The sequence below is a fragment of the Mustela erminea genome, chromosome 3 (assembly GCF_009829155.1).
Source record: "Mustela erminea isolate mMusErm1 chromosome 3, mMusErm1.Pri, whole genome shotgun sequence".
Classification (NCBI taxonomy): Eukaryota; Metazoa; Chordata; class Mammalia; order Carnivora; family Mustelidae; genus Mustela; species Mustela erminea.
The window spans coordinates 13,728,465-13,746,030 of NC_045616.1; the positions used below are offsets into that span (position 1 = coordinate 13,728,465).

Consider the following 17,566-nt stretch of genomic DNA (forward strand, 5'->3'; position numbering starts at 1 on the left):
TAAAAATGAACTTTGGCAAAGACGTGTCATACAGAACAACACAGCCAATGTACCATCTCCCCATATCATGGCCCTTGTCCCCCATTCACCCCTTCCCCTTTCCAAAGGGTGAGTTACAATCCTGTCCCAGATGACTCATAATTTTAACTATGTGGTCTGCTAATATTTATTTTTCTCAAACCTCAGTACCACGGCTATACAAATTACACTTTTAAAATATTTGAAACAGATATTGAATTTATTGGTTGGCTATGAGTAGGAAAATACATCAGTAAAGAAAAGAGACCCTGTATATAAATATAATACTAGCTAGTTACAATTTGACCAAGAAGGTTCCACTGAAAAGAACAGTAAAAGCCCTTGTTACCACCAGTCCATAGGTACATATTCGGTTTCCCATCACCCTTATCAAAGAGCTGCCTAGGCAAATGCGACATTCTTTGAGCTTAGTGCAGATAATGTGCTGAGTTTTGTTACATGAATGGTAAACAAAAATTAGTCCAGTGCATTACACAATATAATGTACTGTGAACAAAGACTAGATACTCTATTTTAGACACTACTTCAACATACCGGTTATTAAATCTTATGTAACCAAAAAGAAGAGCAAAGTGAACATCCTAAAATACTGTTTACGAATAGGGGAGAAACACTTGCTAAAGGTGTTCTTTGAATTATCTGCAGCATTTGTACTGAATATTCTGACTGGTTCATTAAAAGAACAAACTGCTGTAACTATTTTGCCTAGGTTGGCTTTTGTCTTATATATGGCATGACATGACCCCAAAACCTTACGTCACTATGAAACTAATTCCATGAATTTAAATAGTAAGAAAAATGGAATACTATAACTGGAATTTATTACCGAAAACCTGAATCTTAGAAGAGCTTTGAAATGTTAACTTTAACATTTAGAAGTGCATCCCACCCAATTTAATAATGTCCTTAGGTTTCAAAGTGCTAACTCAAAATAAGTTTTCTTGGCCGTCACCAAATCAAGAATAAAACCACATTTCTTGGAGATGTTCCTTGCCTGTCTTCTAGGATTATTAAAGTTGTAATCAACAATTTATTTCTAAACTTTAGTTTAAATTATGCCATAAATTAATTTTGATGAACATTATTTAAATTCTCAACGCATAAATAATTACCAATAATACAGTAAAATGTACTTCAAGGGATTTACAAGGTATTGTGTGCCTCCAAATTTCTGATCAGTAAAAACAGAAAACACACCCCAGATTTTCTGTAAAACATTCATAAAATGGATTTACCCAGCAAAAACACTGAAATTACATTATGGCAACACCACATTAAATATATCTGTTACAGAATTTTGAAAAAAAAATCTATACTGAGAAAACATACTAGTTTTTATTGCATTTCAAAGAGTACGGATTATTGGAAATTATCCAGGACACAGAAAATATTTAGAACACAAAACCTTGCTTAACAAAAGTATCAGTCTATTTTGGTGTGACTGTTTATTCCCTACAGACCCCAAATATTTCTTCCTCTTTTGAAGGTTACAGTTGTCAGTCTACACTCTTGGCTCAATTTATCACTATCTAAATAAGATGGAGAAGCTGTTCAAACTGACCCACAGAATGCAGTATGCCCAGAAGAGGCAAGAACAAATAATTTCAAGACATAACAGGCCTTTATATCTTACTACGCTGCCCCCAAATTCAAATATATTGCAGACGATAACAAATACAGATGAAAACATTTTGTGTAAAGCTCAAACCTTTAGCATCTAACAAGTGCACTCTAGTTCCAGCATCTATGAAAAGAATACATCCTCCATTAACAAATACAAACGAGTAAGTGCTTCTCCCCTCCCCCTCCATAAAGCTCTCTGGACCTGTTATCACATAATGCAGATCATAGGAAAAGCGGTCTCCTTGCCTCATCAGTCCAACCAGCTCCAGCTCACCTTCGCTGGAAATTGTCATGATGCACATTACCAACACAGTGTTTAGGAAAAATGAGTAAACACACCTTTTATTCACACTTTACAAAAAAAAAAAATAATAAAACAAAAACCCCATAAAAAGTTATGCATTGGTTCTATATCGATAATACCAGCTTTCCAATGTACTGATTATAAACTGGACATGTTTGGTGTCAGCACAACTTAAAACAAAAAGCAAAAAATAAAAAGCAATCACAACAAAATCTTAAAAAATCCTCAAAGGAAAAACCAGGTCCCAGACAAAGATTCAAGATCAAAACCTTTGGGAAAATTCTTTAAAAAAAGAAAAAAAAAATCATTTATTTAAACGTATGTAATTTTATTTTTTCTTAAAAACAGAATAAGCACATTTAAGTGCTGAATATTTTTCATAAAATTTTAAGTCATTATTCACAATGACTCATCTTCTGTATAAAAATTGTTAATAACATTTCAACATTTTTTCCTTACTGCTCACATGTCCTTTTGCTCCCCTGCCTGCAGTTGAAACAAAAGCAGTTAGACCAAGTTCCCTCTGAATTCATTTGATTTTTGAGAGAATGAATGAGAACAAAATACACACAAGTTACCTTTGCCTGGCATTAACTACCGACACTATGGGAAAATACAGGGTACAACAGAACTTTTATCTCAGTTGACCTATTAAAATGACTTAGTCACTCTCTAAATGATCTGAAGAATTGTCTTAGGGACCTGTTTTGAAAATGTATCTCATTTACACTGCTTCATAAATGGAAAATTATTTAAGAAAAAAAAAGGGAATGATTTTTTAAAAAAAACACGGAGAGAAAGGAATACACGGAAACCAGAAAGAATTCACATGATAGCAGTATTCCGGGTGACGGACGGCACTGTGCAATGACACCAAGAAGCAGTGCTTGGGTCTGGTGAGCAAAGACCCCGGGACCCACCCTATGAACATGTTCCAAAATGTGCTATTCAATGCTTCACAATGGGAAAAAAAGCCACAGCTTATACAAAAGCGTTTTCATAAAATTCTCACAAATGTTAAACAGTATTTAAAAAATAGAAAAGAGGATGCACAGATTTTCTCTGCATGCACAGGCAGTGCTTGGTGAGAACAAATTTAGGCAGGCACAGTGGAGATAGGACAGGAAGTGTCTCAAAAAGGAGTTAAGAAGCTGCATTCAAGCAGCTGTACGTTTGTAACTTAAAAAAGTTAAAGATTTAAAAATATCAGAATGTACATATATCGACCATTACATTCAGTCCATAAATGCCTACAGATCATTCACTGCTCAGCTTATCTGTCCTGGAAGATAGCTTTTGTAAAAACCCAGGAATTCATGCATAAGTTGCCTCTGGTCTGAGAAAATGTCCAAAGCTTTAAGCAGATTTAGATTTAAAGAGCAATGTTCTCAGTTTAAAAATAAAGTAGTACAAAAGGGCCAACAAAACCCTAACAGTGCAAATCATCAGCAGAGAAAGTCTGTTGCAACTTCTTTTACAAGCTGGCCTTTTATAACACATGAAACAGTAAAAAAACTTAGCCTTAGTTTACAATACAATCATTTCCAAATCTGATTTTCTTTTTAGTACAAAATTTCATAAATCAGGTCTTCTGTGGATCATATACAATCATAAAGGCTAAATTCAAAGTCTCTATTTTACAAACAAGTCTGAAAAGGGAGGGAGTAAAGGATGGAAGAATGGTCTCTGGATGTTATTACTGGCCTCAAAAAAGTAGTGCTACAGATGTCTGTGCAAAGAGATATGCTGTTCAAACATTTTCCTATTTCAAGGCATGAAAATATCATATCGGACAGAAGAAACAGGAAAAATCACTTGTAACAAATTAAAGATAGGTGTAAACACACCAATCCCTGTCTAACAGTATATAAAGCATATTGGGCTCAGAATTTGTCTGTTGCTAGCACCTGGCTTTCATACTATATCCTTATCAAATAATCAAGATTGAAAACTCAAATCATCAAGGAAAAGGAAAAAAAAAAAACTAAACAAAAACCAAACCCTGGTGGCCATACCTCACTCCCCTATATTCAGATTTTAATGAGTTTACAAGTGAAACTGAGGTCGTCCTCTGAAGGTTCTGGACTACCTCCTGCCAGGAAGGTGAATGCCGTTCACTTGGGGCAGGAAAGGCAGTAAGAGCTCCAGTTGTGCAAAAAGTGAGAAGTGGTCGGAGGGGATGAGTGGGTGTGGGCAGCCGCTGATATTATTCTCAACAAGCCAATGGTGGTCCAGAGGTCCCAGGATGCCTAAAGTGTTCAGCTGAGGTTTCGAATAGAAGATGTAGTCAATTATACCCTGAAAAACAAAAGGTAAAAGAGATGAGGCCTCATGGAAGTGGAGAGCCCTCAAGACATACCCTTACCGTTGCATCTGGTAGACAAAGAAAGGGACAAGCATGGGGGAAGAGACAGTACTACATAAACCAAATGATCCCAGATGTCAAATATAGCAGCAGAATGAAGACAGTTTAGGATGATAATCATTCATTCTTCCTCTTTTCTGGACCTTTTCATAATCTTTAATGAGACCTACAAGAACCTTCCTAGTATGGCCTCAGCTTCTCTTTCCTAACTTGATTTGTATTATTTTTTCATTCTGTTACTCTACTACACCATACTAGCCCTTTTTGGTGGTGGTGGGAAGGGTATACTGGGAGGGAAGAAGAACATTCCTTGTAGGTGTCAAACTCCTTCCTGCCCCAGGGACTCCACACATGTTGTACCCTCCGCCTGGAATACTTTCTTCTATTTGTCATTTGGCTCATTTCTTCTCAATCTTTACGTTGAGTTCAATCATCTCTGCAAGTCCTTCCCAAATCTTGCCCTCACCCACCTGCTACCTGCTACCACCTCCAAGTCTCTTCTCTTGTTCATACACACTCCAGGTGTAACTACTACACACTCACTTGGGTGCTGGAGATGGGACTCTCCCACCAGACTGCGAGCTCCACCAGGGCCGGGACACCTCTGCCCTGCACACCTGCAGCAGCACAGGGGCCCAGCACTGGGCACCCAGGTAAGCACTTTGGTTTGCCCCTCTCCTCCCTGTAACTCAGCTTCTCCTCCACATGTTTTCAGTCAAGGATATTTAAGCACATTCAAGTGTCTTCCTCTTGTCTCTGTATTAGCAACAGGATCAGAAAGAAAAAAAAAAAAAATCCCTAATCTCTCCCACCTTTTTGTCAACACCCTCACCTCCTCTTCAATCAATCTGCTTCAAGTAAGAATCTCAATGCTGCTTTTTACTATCTCCTTGCCTCTCCACATTCTTGTCTCTGTGCCTAGCTCTCCAGTGAAGCATCTCTTACCCACAGCTTCTGGAAACTGAAGGCATGCTTCTCTTCCCCAGAAAGGCCTTCCTGCCTTGGCAGTTGGGCTCCTACACTGTCCCGGTTTACCTCCTCTCTCTGGCCCCTCTTCTGTCACTTACATGTTCCTTTTGCCCAGAGTCTGCTCCAGCCTCTCTCCATCTCCACATACTCATCTGTTCCCAGGGTTAAATCATTATCTACAGCACTGTGCCTCCTCCAAAGTCAAATTTAAAAAACTTCAACCTTTTCAAGTTTCTCAAAGAAGTCTAACAGCCCTCCCCTCTGAAATTAAGACCCAGTTAGCACTAGTATTTAACATTCTAACATACTACCTAACCTGAATGATTCTTTTTCCAGGAGGTTAGAAACTAAGAATCAAGAGCAGAAATGCAAAAGATGGTTAAAAGAACAGATGAATGCAGTCCAAAACAACCACTGGTATTAAAAAAGAGGAGAAGCACTACGGCAAGACTCCATATTGTAAGCCGTTAACTGTGTCTGAGGGCATATAAATAGAAGATATATTTTTAAATGGCTAATATAAACCACATTTTGTCATTCAGGGAGTACAGTTTCAGTTAAATTAAAATATGAAAGATGAAATACGTCACTCCAATGGACACCAAATTAGATATGATGGTACTTTCCAAACAGCTCAGTTAGCAATGAGCATGTAAGAAACGTTAACTGCCCCAAAACCATGACAGTTAAACTCAGGATTTACGATCATTATTTCATCCAATTTCTTACCCTGGAAATGGCTCTAAGGGGTAACTATCAAGTAGGAACGGGACACCAATCACAGAAGAGTAATAAGAGAATACTGCTGCCATTGAATTCAAGATGGCTTACTTTAGGTCTCAACACACATCCACATTTCAAAGACATAATAAAGTTACAAGACTCTCCCAAAAAATGGAGGTTTAAAAAGTTTCTCAATCTCAAAAGTCACCTTGAAATCGAACGTGTAATTTGTATAAGGCATCAGGCCACTCTCATAGGCACTCTTCAACTTGAAACCATGCGTGATCCTTCCATTGGTTGTCCCATTTTTCCCATTACAGCTGAAATTTGTAAGACTTTCATTGTATCTCAGTTCCTTAAAGTCTTTATGATTTGTTTCTACTCCACCGGTGCTTAAATATTCTACAACACCTATAACAAAAATACAGGTACTTTGTTCACTGTCAAGTATAATATGCAGTGTACAAAACTGAAAATATGTAATAGTAAATACTTTAAACCACACACTGCCCCTTTCTAAAATGTTTGTTATTGTTTTGTTTTGGATTTTTTTACATTGCCCAGAACTTATCTTAAGTCCATTTTTACATGGTTTTGATCCTATAAATATTTTATATTTTGCTGTGCTGGTCTTTCATATTTGTTGAACTAGTTCTTTATTTTTAAATTCAGCTTGTTTTTACTTTTTTTTTTTTTTTAAAGATTTTATTTATTTGTCAGAGAGAGAGAGTGAGAGCAAGCACAGGCAGACAGAGTGGAAGGCAGAGGCAGAGGGAGAAACAGGCTCCCTGCGGAGCAAGGAGCCCGATGTGGGACTCGATCCCAGGACGCTGGGATCATGACCTGAGCCGAAGGCAGCTGCTTAACCAACTGAGCCACCCAGGCGTCCCTTGTTTTTACTTTTTAAAAGAGTTTATTTAATTTACTAGAGAGAGAGCAAGCAGGGGAGGGAGGAGGGCAGAGAGAGAAGCAGGATCTCCACTGAGCAGGAAGCCCGACAAGGGGCTCAATCCCAGGACCCTGGGATCATGACCTGAGCCCAAGGCAGACACTTAACCCACTGAGCCACGCAGGTGCCCCTTGTTTTTACTTTTTAAAAAGAATTAACTCCCTAATTAAAATCTTGGTATCTAAGTTTCTGCCTATGTTGAGTTATTTACTCGGTGTAAAATGCCAAGATTAGGATTAAATGTGCCATTATACATACTGCCAACTATGGAAGAGAATGCCACCAGCTAGTGGGCTCTGGAAATAGTTATTTTACTTTTCATTTAATTAGTTAGCAAAGTTGGACATTTTCCCATATGTTAAATACTATTTTTTTTAACAATGAAATGAGGCTTAGTATGTATTATTTGACTAGAGTCTGTCTTTGCCCCTCAGATACTCTGTAGTTAAACAGAAGGCAGAACACATGCAGAGAAACTACCAGAGAACATCCCCCCTGCTTCAGCAGCAGTGAATCCGAGAGAGCTGGCTGAGATGGCCTGAAGAATTATGGATCTCAGATATCTTTACCTGCCCTGAAAACAAATTTTAACAGTTTTTATCTTCCCCCTGGCTCTCATCCATCATGATGGCAATGAACTGCTAGTGAACTGAACCACTCCAAATGTGACTGTACGTCCATGCTCGGGCACATGTGCAAGGGCTTGGAAAAGTACTTTGTGCAAATGACAGAATATAAATGAGGAGTTGAAACACAAAAAGGGAATACTAATCTGATAATACAAGAACTATGGTTTGGGTCACTGTACTATCCAATGGGAAAGTACTCAAGAATAAGCCTTTCTGTATTCTTCTACATTGTAATAAAAATCAAGATTCCAGTTCTTTTCTTTGTTCACAGTGCTAGCATGATCTGTGTAAACAAAGGATCTCAAGTTCCACCTAAGGTGTAGCGGCATCAGGCCCAGCAATATTTTTTTTAAGATTTTTTATTTATTTGAGAGAGAATGAGTGAGAGAGAGCATAGAGAGAAGGTCAGCTCCCCAAGGAGCTGGGAGCCCGATGCAGGACTCAATCCTGGAAGTCCCGGATCATGACCTGAGCCAAAGGCAGTCGCTCAACCAACTGAGCCACCCAGGCGCCCCAGGCCCACCAATATTAAGATCCTGTACAGAACCATTTACATCACATCCTGTTACTACATGCTGGAATCCCAGAGAAGCTATCTTAATAACCTTCTCAGAGTCTGGATTATACGTGACTTGGGGATAATGAAATATAATCATATGTTCTTTAACAAGTTATTTCAAGTTATCAACTACATGTTTATCAAAGATGATTAATTTCCCCCCCTTAGGTTTTCATAACATCATTTCGTTTCCAAAACAGTCTCCCTGCTACACACACAAAAAATGTTAAACCTGATTCATAGCTACTGCTATAAGCTGAATTTTCGTTTTGACTAAATTTGGAATTACCAAAAACAATATATTACGACAACATTTTAAGTCCCAAAAAGAAAGAGCATTCTATATAAAATATCTTTTCTTACCAGAATCTGGCAAAGAATTAAGATCTGCACATAACACCAGTGGAATAGTTCCAAATTCTCCCAATACACTGGACTGGAGGTTTCGTGAGGCTTTATCAATAATGTTCTTCACTTCTGAGAGGAACATCATAGTTTGAACCAACTTCACATCAGAGTATTCAGGGTCCCAATGCATATGAGCATTAGCCACAAGAATAAGTTGTTTTTCTGCTCCAAGATGTGGCTTTCCAGCTATAGTAGGTAAAAAGAAAACAAAGAGACAGACAAAACCCGCCCATCAGCCCATATATTCTCACAGGATCTGAAAGCAAGTAGTGTATCTCAGAGTCTCAGGAACAAAAAAGGATCCTAAACTCTCCCTAACCACCACGCCCCTGATGACTAATATACCATACACAAACCTGAGCAACAGTCCTCTGAGCTCTGCTTAAACAGTCTGACGGAAGGCATGCACTACGTGAACACACATGGTCCATTCTATTTGGGACAGCTTTACTTTTAAACAGTTGTCTCCTTGAAACTGCTGGCTTCATTGATGTCCTAAACTGAATCTCATAAAGTTAAATCTACTCCAATCTACACTTAATACAGGTGCTAAGTTTCATCTCTATTTTCTCTCCTTCAGGTTAAACATCTCCAGTCCCAACTGTTCCTCAAGTGACACAAGTTTCAGTTCTCAGCATGATGGTCGCCCTAAATGTACTTTCCATTTGAAATAAATGGTCCATTTATCCAAAACTCAAAACATTTAAAATAATGATTACAAGTAGGGCAGGAATACAAGTTAGCTTACAGAGTATCCTTGCTGCCAAGAAATTATAGGAGGGGATGGAGTTCTCTCTGAGCAGTTATTTTAACTAATATTTACTTCAACATTTCTTTTATGTAAAAAATTATTGGGAGAAAAAAAAAAACCACCACGTTTTTCCTTTGGCTTTATGCCTTCCAAAGTTTGAAATACTTTTCTGGGCTCTGCTTTCTCATCTTAAGCTTTGTGGTGGAGAAAAGGGATACGGCATTTTAGAAATGACTTAAATTCTCACTGAGTTTCTTCAGGTGTTAGACAAGACTATTAATACATAACAAATGTTCTGCTTTCTGTTAAATTTTGGAGGTCAATTTTACAGGAAGTGAAAAGGTCACTCACATGACATTTCCATCAATTCCTTTCGAAGTTCTAGCAGTACTGCAACTCCAATGTTATCTTTTGTCATGACTCTGTTCAGCATAGCTTCAGACCCTTCCGAATTTGCCATTGCTAGCTGATTAAATTCAACAGTGTGTTTCTGAACCAAAGTAAATCTAAAACACAAACAAAAACACACACACACACACACACATATAGAATTGGGAATACCAAGGTATTAACTTTGTGGGAAATGCGGTTTTCCCAAACTTCCTTAACAAATATGAAGGCATGTAAATCACATTATAGAAAATCCTCCACACTTCACACCAAGCTTCCCACATCCGTTTCAAGTTGTTCTCAGTCTGTTACTGATACAGATAATATCCTGAAATACTTTTACAGCTTAAGATAATGTAGTCATCTTCTGCTTAAGTTTCATATTGGAATATTCCATCTTGTAATTTTAAAATAATTCTTTTCCAAAGAAAAGAATCCCTCTACCATCCTAGAGGGAATGTTAATTACGAGGTGTTTCAATTAACAATTGGAGTTAAACCCTAGTGAACACCTGAAGAAACAGCAGCACTTTCAACGAGTCTCCAAAACAAGATCACTTCTGATGCTTCAAAACCAAACCAAACCCTTTAAATCAACAGTGTTGTTTTACTGAGTAATAATACAATGCTTCACTCTCCGGTCTGCCAACTAATTTCCACACCCCTGACTCCCTGCAAATACTGAGAAATTTTGTTTTGAACATAAGATGACTTACTTTTCTGTCTTGAAGAATATTGCACAGCCATCGACATGTTTTCTTTCTTGTTCTGACATTGTTCTAGCTCTAGATTTAGGACTAAAGAATCCATTATAGCCACGTTCTTTCAGTTCTACCAGAAAAAAACTGTAATACTGTTCTGTTTCAACCTCCTGAAAAATTGCAAATGGCAAAGTTATTTCATAAGACAAAAATGAGTCCTATGCATTAACTTTACATGTACAGTTTGAGGGGCTGAAATAATTTCAAAGGACTAATCTGCAGAATAAGGAATGCAACGTCTCTTCGATATACATACACGTCAATGTGTGTGTATTTTCTTGTATTTTAGAATTGATGGGGAGGTAAGAATCAGAGAGAGAGGAGGAACTTCGCAGATTCTAACTGCAGAACAGTGACCTGCCCAAGGTTGTGTAAATTATTATGAGCAGGACTGAGACCTCAAAGTTACTGGGCATCAGGTTCGATGCACTTGCCACTATCCCCTAATTATTCTATTACTGCTGACAGCAAAGCAAAACTATACCTTGACAATGCCACAATTTCAGTAACTCTGCCACCCAATTAAAAACAGTGTGAGGGCATTTGAGAGGGAAAGATGAAAACCCAAATTAACCCATTTGCTTCACTTGGCAGTACAATGGTGCAAAACAAAGCAGGTAGTGAACACTCACAGGATTCGCTAAAAACAGAGCCGATTATTTTAAGAATTGCTGAGCCAGAACTTCAAGTGTGTCAGGGTAATGTGTTCCCCATTTGTCCCTTGCTTATCAACATTGGGGCATCTAGGCAATTCATACGAATTCTTGTGTAAATGACTTACCTGAAGACTTATGATATCAGCATTGCAGCTCAAAATTTCTTGAATAATGGCCTTTTTCCTGTAGTCCCAATTTAGTGCCCAAGATGGACAGTAGCCGTATAACTGCCGGGTCGCATATTTATCACAAAGAACATTATAGCACATGACAGAAAACAAGGCTGTAGGAAAGATAACTTTACTTATTCACACACGTGGCAGAAAAAAAAAACACAATTAATTTCAATCGTTTTCACTTAGATGTTAAGTTTGACTTTATTCACTCAATACATATTCACTGAAAAGCTACTATATGCCAGACATAACGGATATAAATAAAGTTGAATAAGGAAGGAGAAATAGCTGAACAAATTATAATACGATGTGTTATCTGCTATAGAGATACCCACAGAAGGTTTGAAGCTAAAAGACTAAGGTCTTGAGCCTCTCTGTCTCTAAGATCAGGGTTCATCGCATCTGTACTCCCTCCATCACTCTGCTAAGTGCTAATGCAGAATGTGGAAAATTGACAGTTTTCTTAATAGGCATGGGTAAGTTTCTCCTACAGAGCAACGATCAATTCATATGAAAGGAAAGAGGAATCATAGACCAAATCCTGTTATACACATCATGTAATTCTCAAACTATTTTCACACAAGTTAAGTTAAAAGGACATCATAGGCCATTAGTTCAATTTCTCTCTCAAGTAAGTGTCTGGGCTATCTTACAATTCTGTAGTATTGAAGACATTTGGAATATACTAGGGTTTGGAAACTTGCAGTGTAAAGATTTTGCTGTATTTATTATAATAAATAGGTTTGCTCAGTACTTCAGAGCGAAGCTTCTCAACAGCGGCACTGCTGACATTACAGGTGGGTAAATTCTTTGCTGTGGAGAGTGCGGGTGGGGCAGTGCTGCGAGGTAGCATGCTTAGCAGCATCTCTGATCTCTAACCATGAGATGTCAGTAGCACTTTCCCCAGTTGTGAAAATCCAAAAATGTCTCCAGACATTGCTAAGTGTCCCTTGGGGGATGAAAATCCCTGAGAAGCACTGCTCCACAGCATCCCTATGGCATAGGAGAGAGGCCAACTAAGTAACAATTAAGTCTTTATTATAATCTCTCAAACCAAATCAATCCTAAGCATTCAACTATAACACAGCCTGTAATCTAACCCACGCCAACAACACTGTTAGATTTATAATACCAAGTAAAAATAAGTTAAAAAAATATAAGGCTACCAACCAGTTGGCCTTGTTCTGTCTGGTTCTTGCAACATAATCCAAGATCTTGGAGGTGGCTGTTCTGTTGAAACTAGTTGAATATAAAACACAAAATTAAGCAATATTCTTATACATCTTCCTAAAAAAATTGTTTGAACAAATAACCACTTACTTCTTTTTGCAGTACCTGCCAAATTATCAAGCAAATAGTTCAGTAGCCTTCTTGTTCCATCTGGTTCCAGATAGAGGTTCAATATATCCTGGGTAAGTGGATTTCCTGGAAGTATTTTTTAAATAGGTAAAATGAAACCAAGAAATGCAACAAAGTATTCCAAAATTATCAGATCAACCATAACAATGTATATAGTTACTAGTAATATACCAAACCAGAGGAAATATTTTACCAGTTTTTGAAGAGAAGAATAAAAATGACTCATATCATGTTCTAAAGAAGTAGCCAGAAAATGATTATTGTGGATTGATGTCAATGTAGAAGAGACCTAACATTGCTCTGTATCTGGCCCTGCCTCAACAACACTTTTACGATGATCAAACCCCAGTGAAACCAGAAGGGGAAGAGTGGGAAGGAGGGACAGACAAGGGAAAAGAGAGCCACTATAACGAATCAGCGAATCAAAACTTAAGAATGCAACAAAGCTAACAAGGAGATATCCTAATGACAAATGTAGTTGGCACTTAGAGTCTTTAAAAAATTCTACTAAATAAAGTAATAACAAGATGGGACAGATTTGGCTTAAGACTAAGTCATTAAGGAAAGGGGAAAACCCCAGGGCTGTGTGCCATCTGTAAATTCAGTAACTGTTTCCGAAGTACCAGAAATGAAAGCAAGAGCAATGATTTACATGAATCTACAAGAGTCTCAAATCCTCTCAGAAGGATTTCTTACGTGCCTTCGAAAATTAACAGTACAATGAACTGCTTTGGACAGTGAAGTTCCTACCCATGCCACACAAGGGGGGGATATATTGTCCTGGATGCCACAGCTCCACTAATAAATTTTATAGACTTAAGAAAACAAACAATTTATAAATCATTGTAAAGTAACTGTAAGATCCTTACTGTTCCAAATGAAAAAATATTTTCAAAGATGTTGCCCCCTTACTTTCCCTGCCAGAGCAGTTTTAGAGAAAGCCAGCAAAAAGAAAAGGTTGAGTAAGATCAGGGTTTCATAATGTAATCTGAATATGCCCAGTTTCAAGTAAAAATCACTCATCATACCAAGAACCAAGAAGATTTCAAACTAAAGGCAAAGTCCAACACCAAGATGACAAAAACATTAGCATGATCTGATGTAAATACAGCAGTCATGACAAAAATGCTTTAATGAGAAATAGCAAAAACATATTTGAAATAAATGAAAAAAACAGGAAGACTCGGCAAAGAAAAAGTTTTGGCAAATGAACAAAACATGTTTTTGAAAATGAAAATATTAAAACTGCAAAACAGAATACATAAAATAAAAGTTCAGTGGATGCGTTCAACAGCAAAACAGAGGGTCAGAGGAAAGAATCAGTGAAACAAAGACAGAACGGTAAGAATTACCCAATCTGAACAACAGAAAGAAAACTGCAAAAAAAAATGAACAGAGCCTCCGGGACATGTGGGACCACAACAGAATTCTAAGGGTAGAAGCACAGACAAGAAGCACTGAGTTGAAACAGTACTCAAAGAAATAATGCCTGAAAAATCCCCCAAATTTGGAAAGAAAAATAAACCTGCGGATCCAAGAGTCTGATAAAATCCAAACAGGACACACTTATAAGAATGCACAGCAAGCCACACCATAATTAAACTTCTGAAAACTAAAGAAAAAGAAAACCTCTTGAAGGCAGCCAGAGAAAAACACACTACCTCTAAGGATAACACACTCTGAATCACAGCAGACTTCACATCACAAGCCACAGTGGTCAAAGGGAAGTGGCACAAGATTTTTAAGCACTGAAAGAAAAGAACTGGCAACCCAGAACCAATACCCAGTGAAAACAGCCTTTAGGAAGGAAGGAAAAATAAATACATTCTCAGAGCACAGAAAACTAAGAGAACCTATTGCCAGCAGATCCATCCTAAAAGAATCAGAAGTTCTCTAAATACAAAGGAAAATGATGAAAGAACGAACCTTGGAACACTAGAAAAGAAAAAAAGACTGTGGTCTTCAGAAGGGGGCAAATATAATAGGCTTTCCTTCCCTTAAGCTTTCTGACTTATGTTCAGCCATTAAAATATTTTTGTAATACTGGTGTGGTTCTAAATATAGGTATAGAAAATATTTAAGACAATGATACCATAAACAGGGACTAAATGGGAAGTCTTAAAAAGTTAGGGATTCTAAATAAGTAAATAAATAAAAATCTATTAAAAAAGGGGGGGGGGGAGTGGACGCCTGGGTGGCTCAGTTGGTTAAGCTGCTGCCTTCGGCTCGGGTCATGATCCCAGGGTTCTGGGATAGAGTCCCGCTTCGGGCTCCTTGCTCAGCGGGGAGCCTGCTTCTCTCTCAGCCTGCCACTCTGCCTGCTTGTGCACGCTCGTGCGCGCGCTCTCTCTCTCTCTGACTAATAAATAAATAAATAAATAAAATCTTAAAAAAAAAAAAAAAAGAGTTAGGGATTCTGTATTTCACTCAAAATGATAGCACTAATAGATTTGATAAGTTATGTATGTTCTCCACAAGAAACTCACTTCAAATGCAACACTATAAACAGGTTGAAAGGAAAAGGAGGGAAAAGATGTCATGAAAATCTTAATCAAAGGAAAGCATTAGTGTCTAATTAGTATCAGATAAAGTTGATCTCAGAGAAAATAAATTTACTAGAGACAGAGAGTGGCATCACCTATTGTAAAGGAGAACACACAGCAATTCTAAACATGTGCTCACAAAATGACAGAACTGAAAAATATTTTAAGCAAAAACTAACAGAACTGAAAGAACAAGAGAAAATCTACAATTACGCTGGGAGACTTTAACACCCATCTCAACGACAGAACCAGAGGAAAAAAACTCCAAACACCATCAATCCAACAGATACTAACTAGGTTAATATATAGGATCCAGTTGAGATTTACAGATCATTCTACCCAATAACAGCACAATACATATTCTTGTCCATGGCCCCAGGGACATAAATTAGTATAAACAACACCCTGGGCCATAAACCACCAAACTTCAGCAAATTTAAAAGAACTCAAGTCATACAGAATTCTTCAACCACAAGGGAATCACACAAAAAATCAGTACTGAAAGACAAAAGGGAAATATGGAAACACTCAGAAAATTCTAAATAATCTGTGGGTCAAAGAGGAAAATGCACTGAATTAGTGAAATGAAAACACACCATATCAGTATTTGTGGCTGGACACAGCTAACACAGGGCCAAGAGGGAAATTTAGAGCACCTAATGCATACATTAGCAAAGGAAAAAAACTCAATTCAATAATCTAAACTCCAATCCTAAGAACCTAGAAAGAATAAAGTAACTGAAAGCACAAAAGACGAATTCAAAGCACTAAAGAATAGGAATCAAAGAAATTTTTTAAAAAGATCAATAAAATTAGTAAATCTCTACCAAAACTGACAAAGTAAATGACAACAGAAATTACCAATATAAAAAGTGAAAGGGGTATCACCACAAACCCTACAGAAATCAAACAGAGAAGGGAATACTATTAGCAACTCTACACACCTAAATTTAACAACATTATATGAATGGACTATTTCCCTGAAAAATACAAACTCTCTGAACTCACCTAGTAATTTAAATAGCCCAAATATCTATTAAAGGAGATGAATTCATGATTTAAAAACTACCATGAAAGAGGGGCACCTGGGTGGCTCAGTGTGCTAAGTAAGAGTCAGACCCTTAGATTTCAGCTCAGGTCCTTATCTCAGGGTTGTGGGATCCAGCCACACGTCAGGCTCCGTACTCGGTGTGGAGTCCGCTTGAGATTCTCTCTCCCTTCCTGTGCACGTCCCCCTGCTCCTGCACGCACTCACTCTATATAAATAAGTAAGTAAATAAAATCTCAAGAATTGTCAGAAAAGAAATCTCTAGACCCATATTGTTTTGTTGGGAAATCTCTTTTGTTGGGAAACAGTTAAAGAATTAACTCTAATTCTATAGACTCTCAGAAAACAGAAGATGAGGGAACACTTTCAAATTCATTTCATAAAGCTTATATTACCTAGATACCAAAACCAGACAGTGAGCATACAAATAAAACTGAAGACAAATACCCCTTGAATATCTAATTGAATCAAGAATCCTTAAGAAAGGAGTATCCCCGGAACCTACTAAATAATAAAGCATTTGGATAAATTAAGAAAAATCCCAATTAAAAAGCCTAATCATTTTATCCTTCACAAATCCAGAGTCCTGCCATAAAAGAGAGTCAGATCTTGCTATCTGTAAATCCAAGACCATCTCAGGACACCTGCATGATCAAAGGCAGGAAGGCAGAGGCAGCGGAAGCTCAAACATCACACCTTTACTACCCAGCAACAGAACATAAGTGCTTCTTGCCAGGGTTTAAACTTGAACAGGTGCCACCCAGAAGGAAACCAAGATTTGTTTTCTTCTGCCTGTTCCACACCCCACCCATATGGAGAAAAAAAAAAATCAGAAAAAAAGAAAAAAACAAAACAAAACACTGGACAACATCTACCTTCACATAAATAAATTGCCATGTATGTTTTTTTCTTGCTAAAAAAAATAAATAAATAAAAATCCTTAAGAAAATATTAGCATACAACAGTGAGCAATAAATAAAAAGAATCAGAACCATGACTAAGTGGGATTTATTCTAGGAATACAAGGCTGGTTCAAGATGCAGAAATCAATTATAAGGGTAAAGAAGCAAAATTACATAATCATATCAACTGATGCAAAATAGGCATCTGGAAAAATTAAAAAACCACTCATGACTTAAAACTCCAGAAAAGGAGGAACAGAGGGAAATGTCCTCAAATTGATAAAGACAATCTATAAAATACCTACTGCTAACATTATACTTAACAGTGAAGACAGAATACTTTGAAAGATTAGGAAAAAGAGGGATGACTGTTCTCACAACTCTTATTCAACATAGTGCTGGAAGTTCTAGTC

General features: G+C 37.5%; 1 protein-coding gene across 4 annotated transcripts in view; it reads right to left on the reverse strand.

Annotated features, from left to right (window-relative positions):
- Window positions 1-217: 217 nt before the first annotated feature.
- The window catches only part of CNOT6 (CCR4-NOT transcription complex subunit 6), a 76,840-nt gene continuing 59,491 nt past the window's right edge, over window positions 218-17,566 (reverse strand). For 3 of the 4 annotated variants that reach the window (XM_032335264.1, XM_032335263.1, XM_032335266.1), the window contains 8 exons: window positions 12,622-12,726; window positions 12,472-12,540; window positions 11,251-11,408; window positions 10,425-10,579; window positions 9,671-9,825; window positions 8,524-8,754; window positions 6,232-6,434; window positions 218-4,264 (listed from right to left, as the gene is read on the reverse strand). In XM_032335264.1, coding sequence (XP_032191155.1) covers window positions 4,052-4,264; window positions 6,232-6,434; window positions 8,524-8,754; window positions 9,671-9,825; window positions 10,425-10,579; window positions 11,251-11,408; window positions 12,472-12,540; window positions 12,622-12,726 — 1,289 coding nt within the window. In that variant the 3' untranslated portion in view covers window positions 218-4,051. The remainder of the gene's footprint in view (window positions 4,265-6,231; window positions 6,435-8,523; window positions 8,755-9,670; window positions 9,826-10,424; window positions 10,580-11,250; window positions 11,409-12,471; window positions 12,541-12,621; window positions 12,727-17,566) is intronic. The other variant, XM_032335265.1, reaches the window with a different exon arrangement.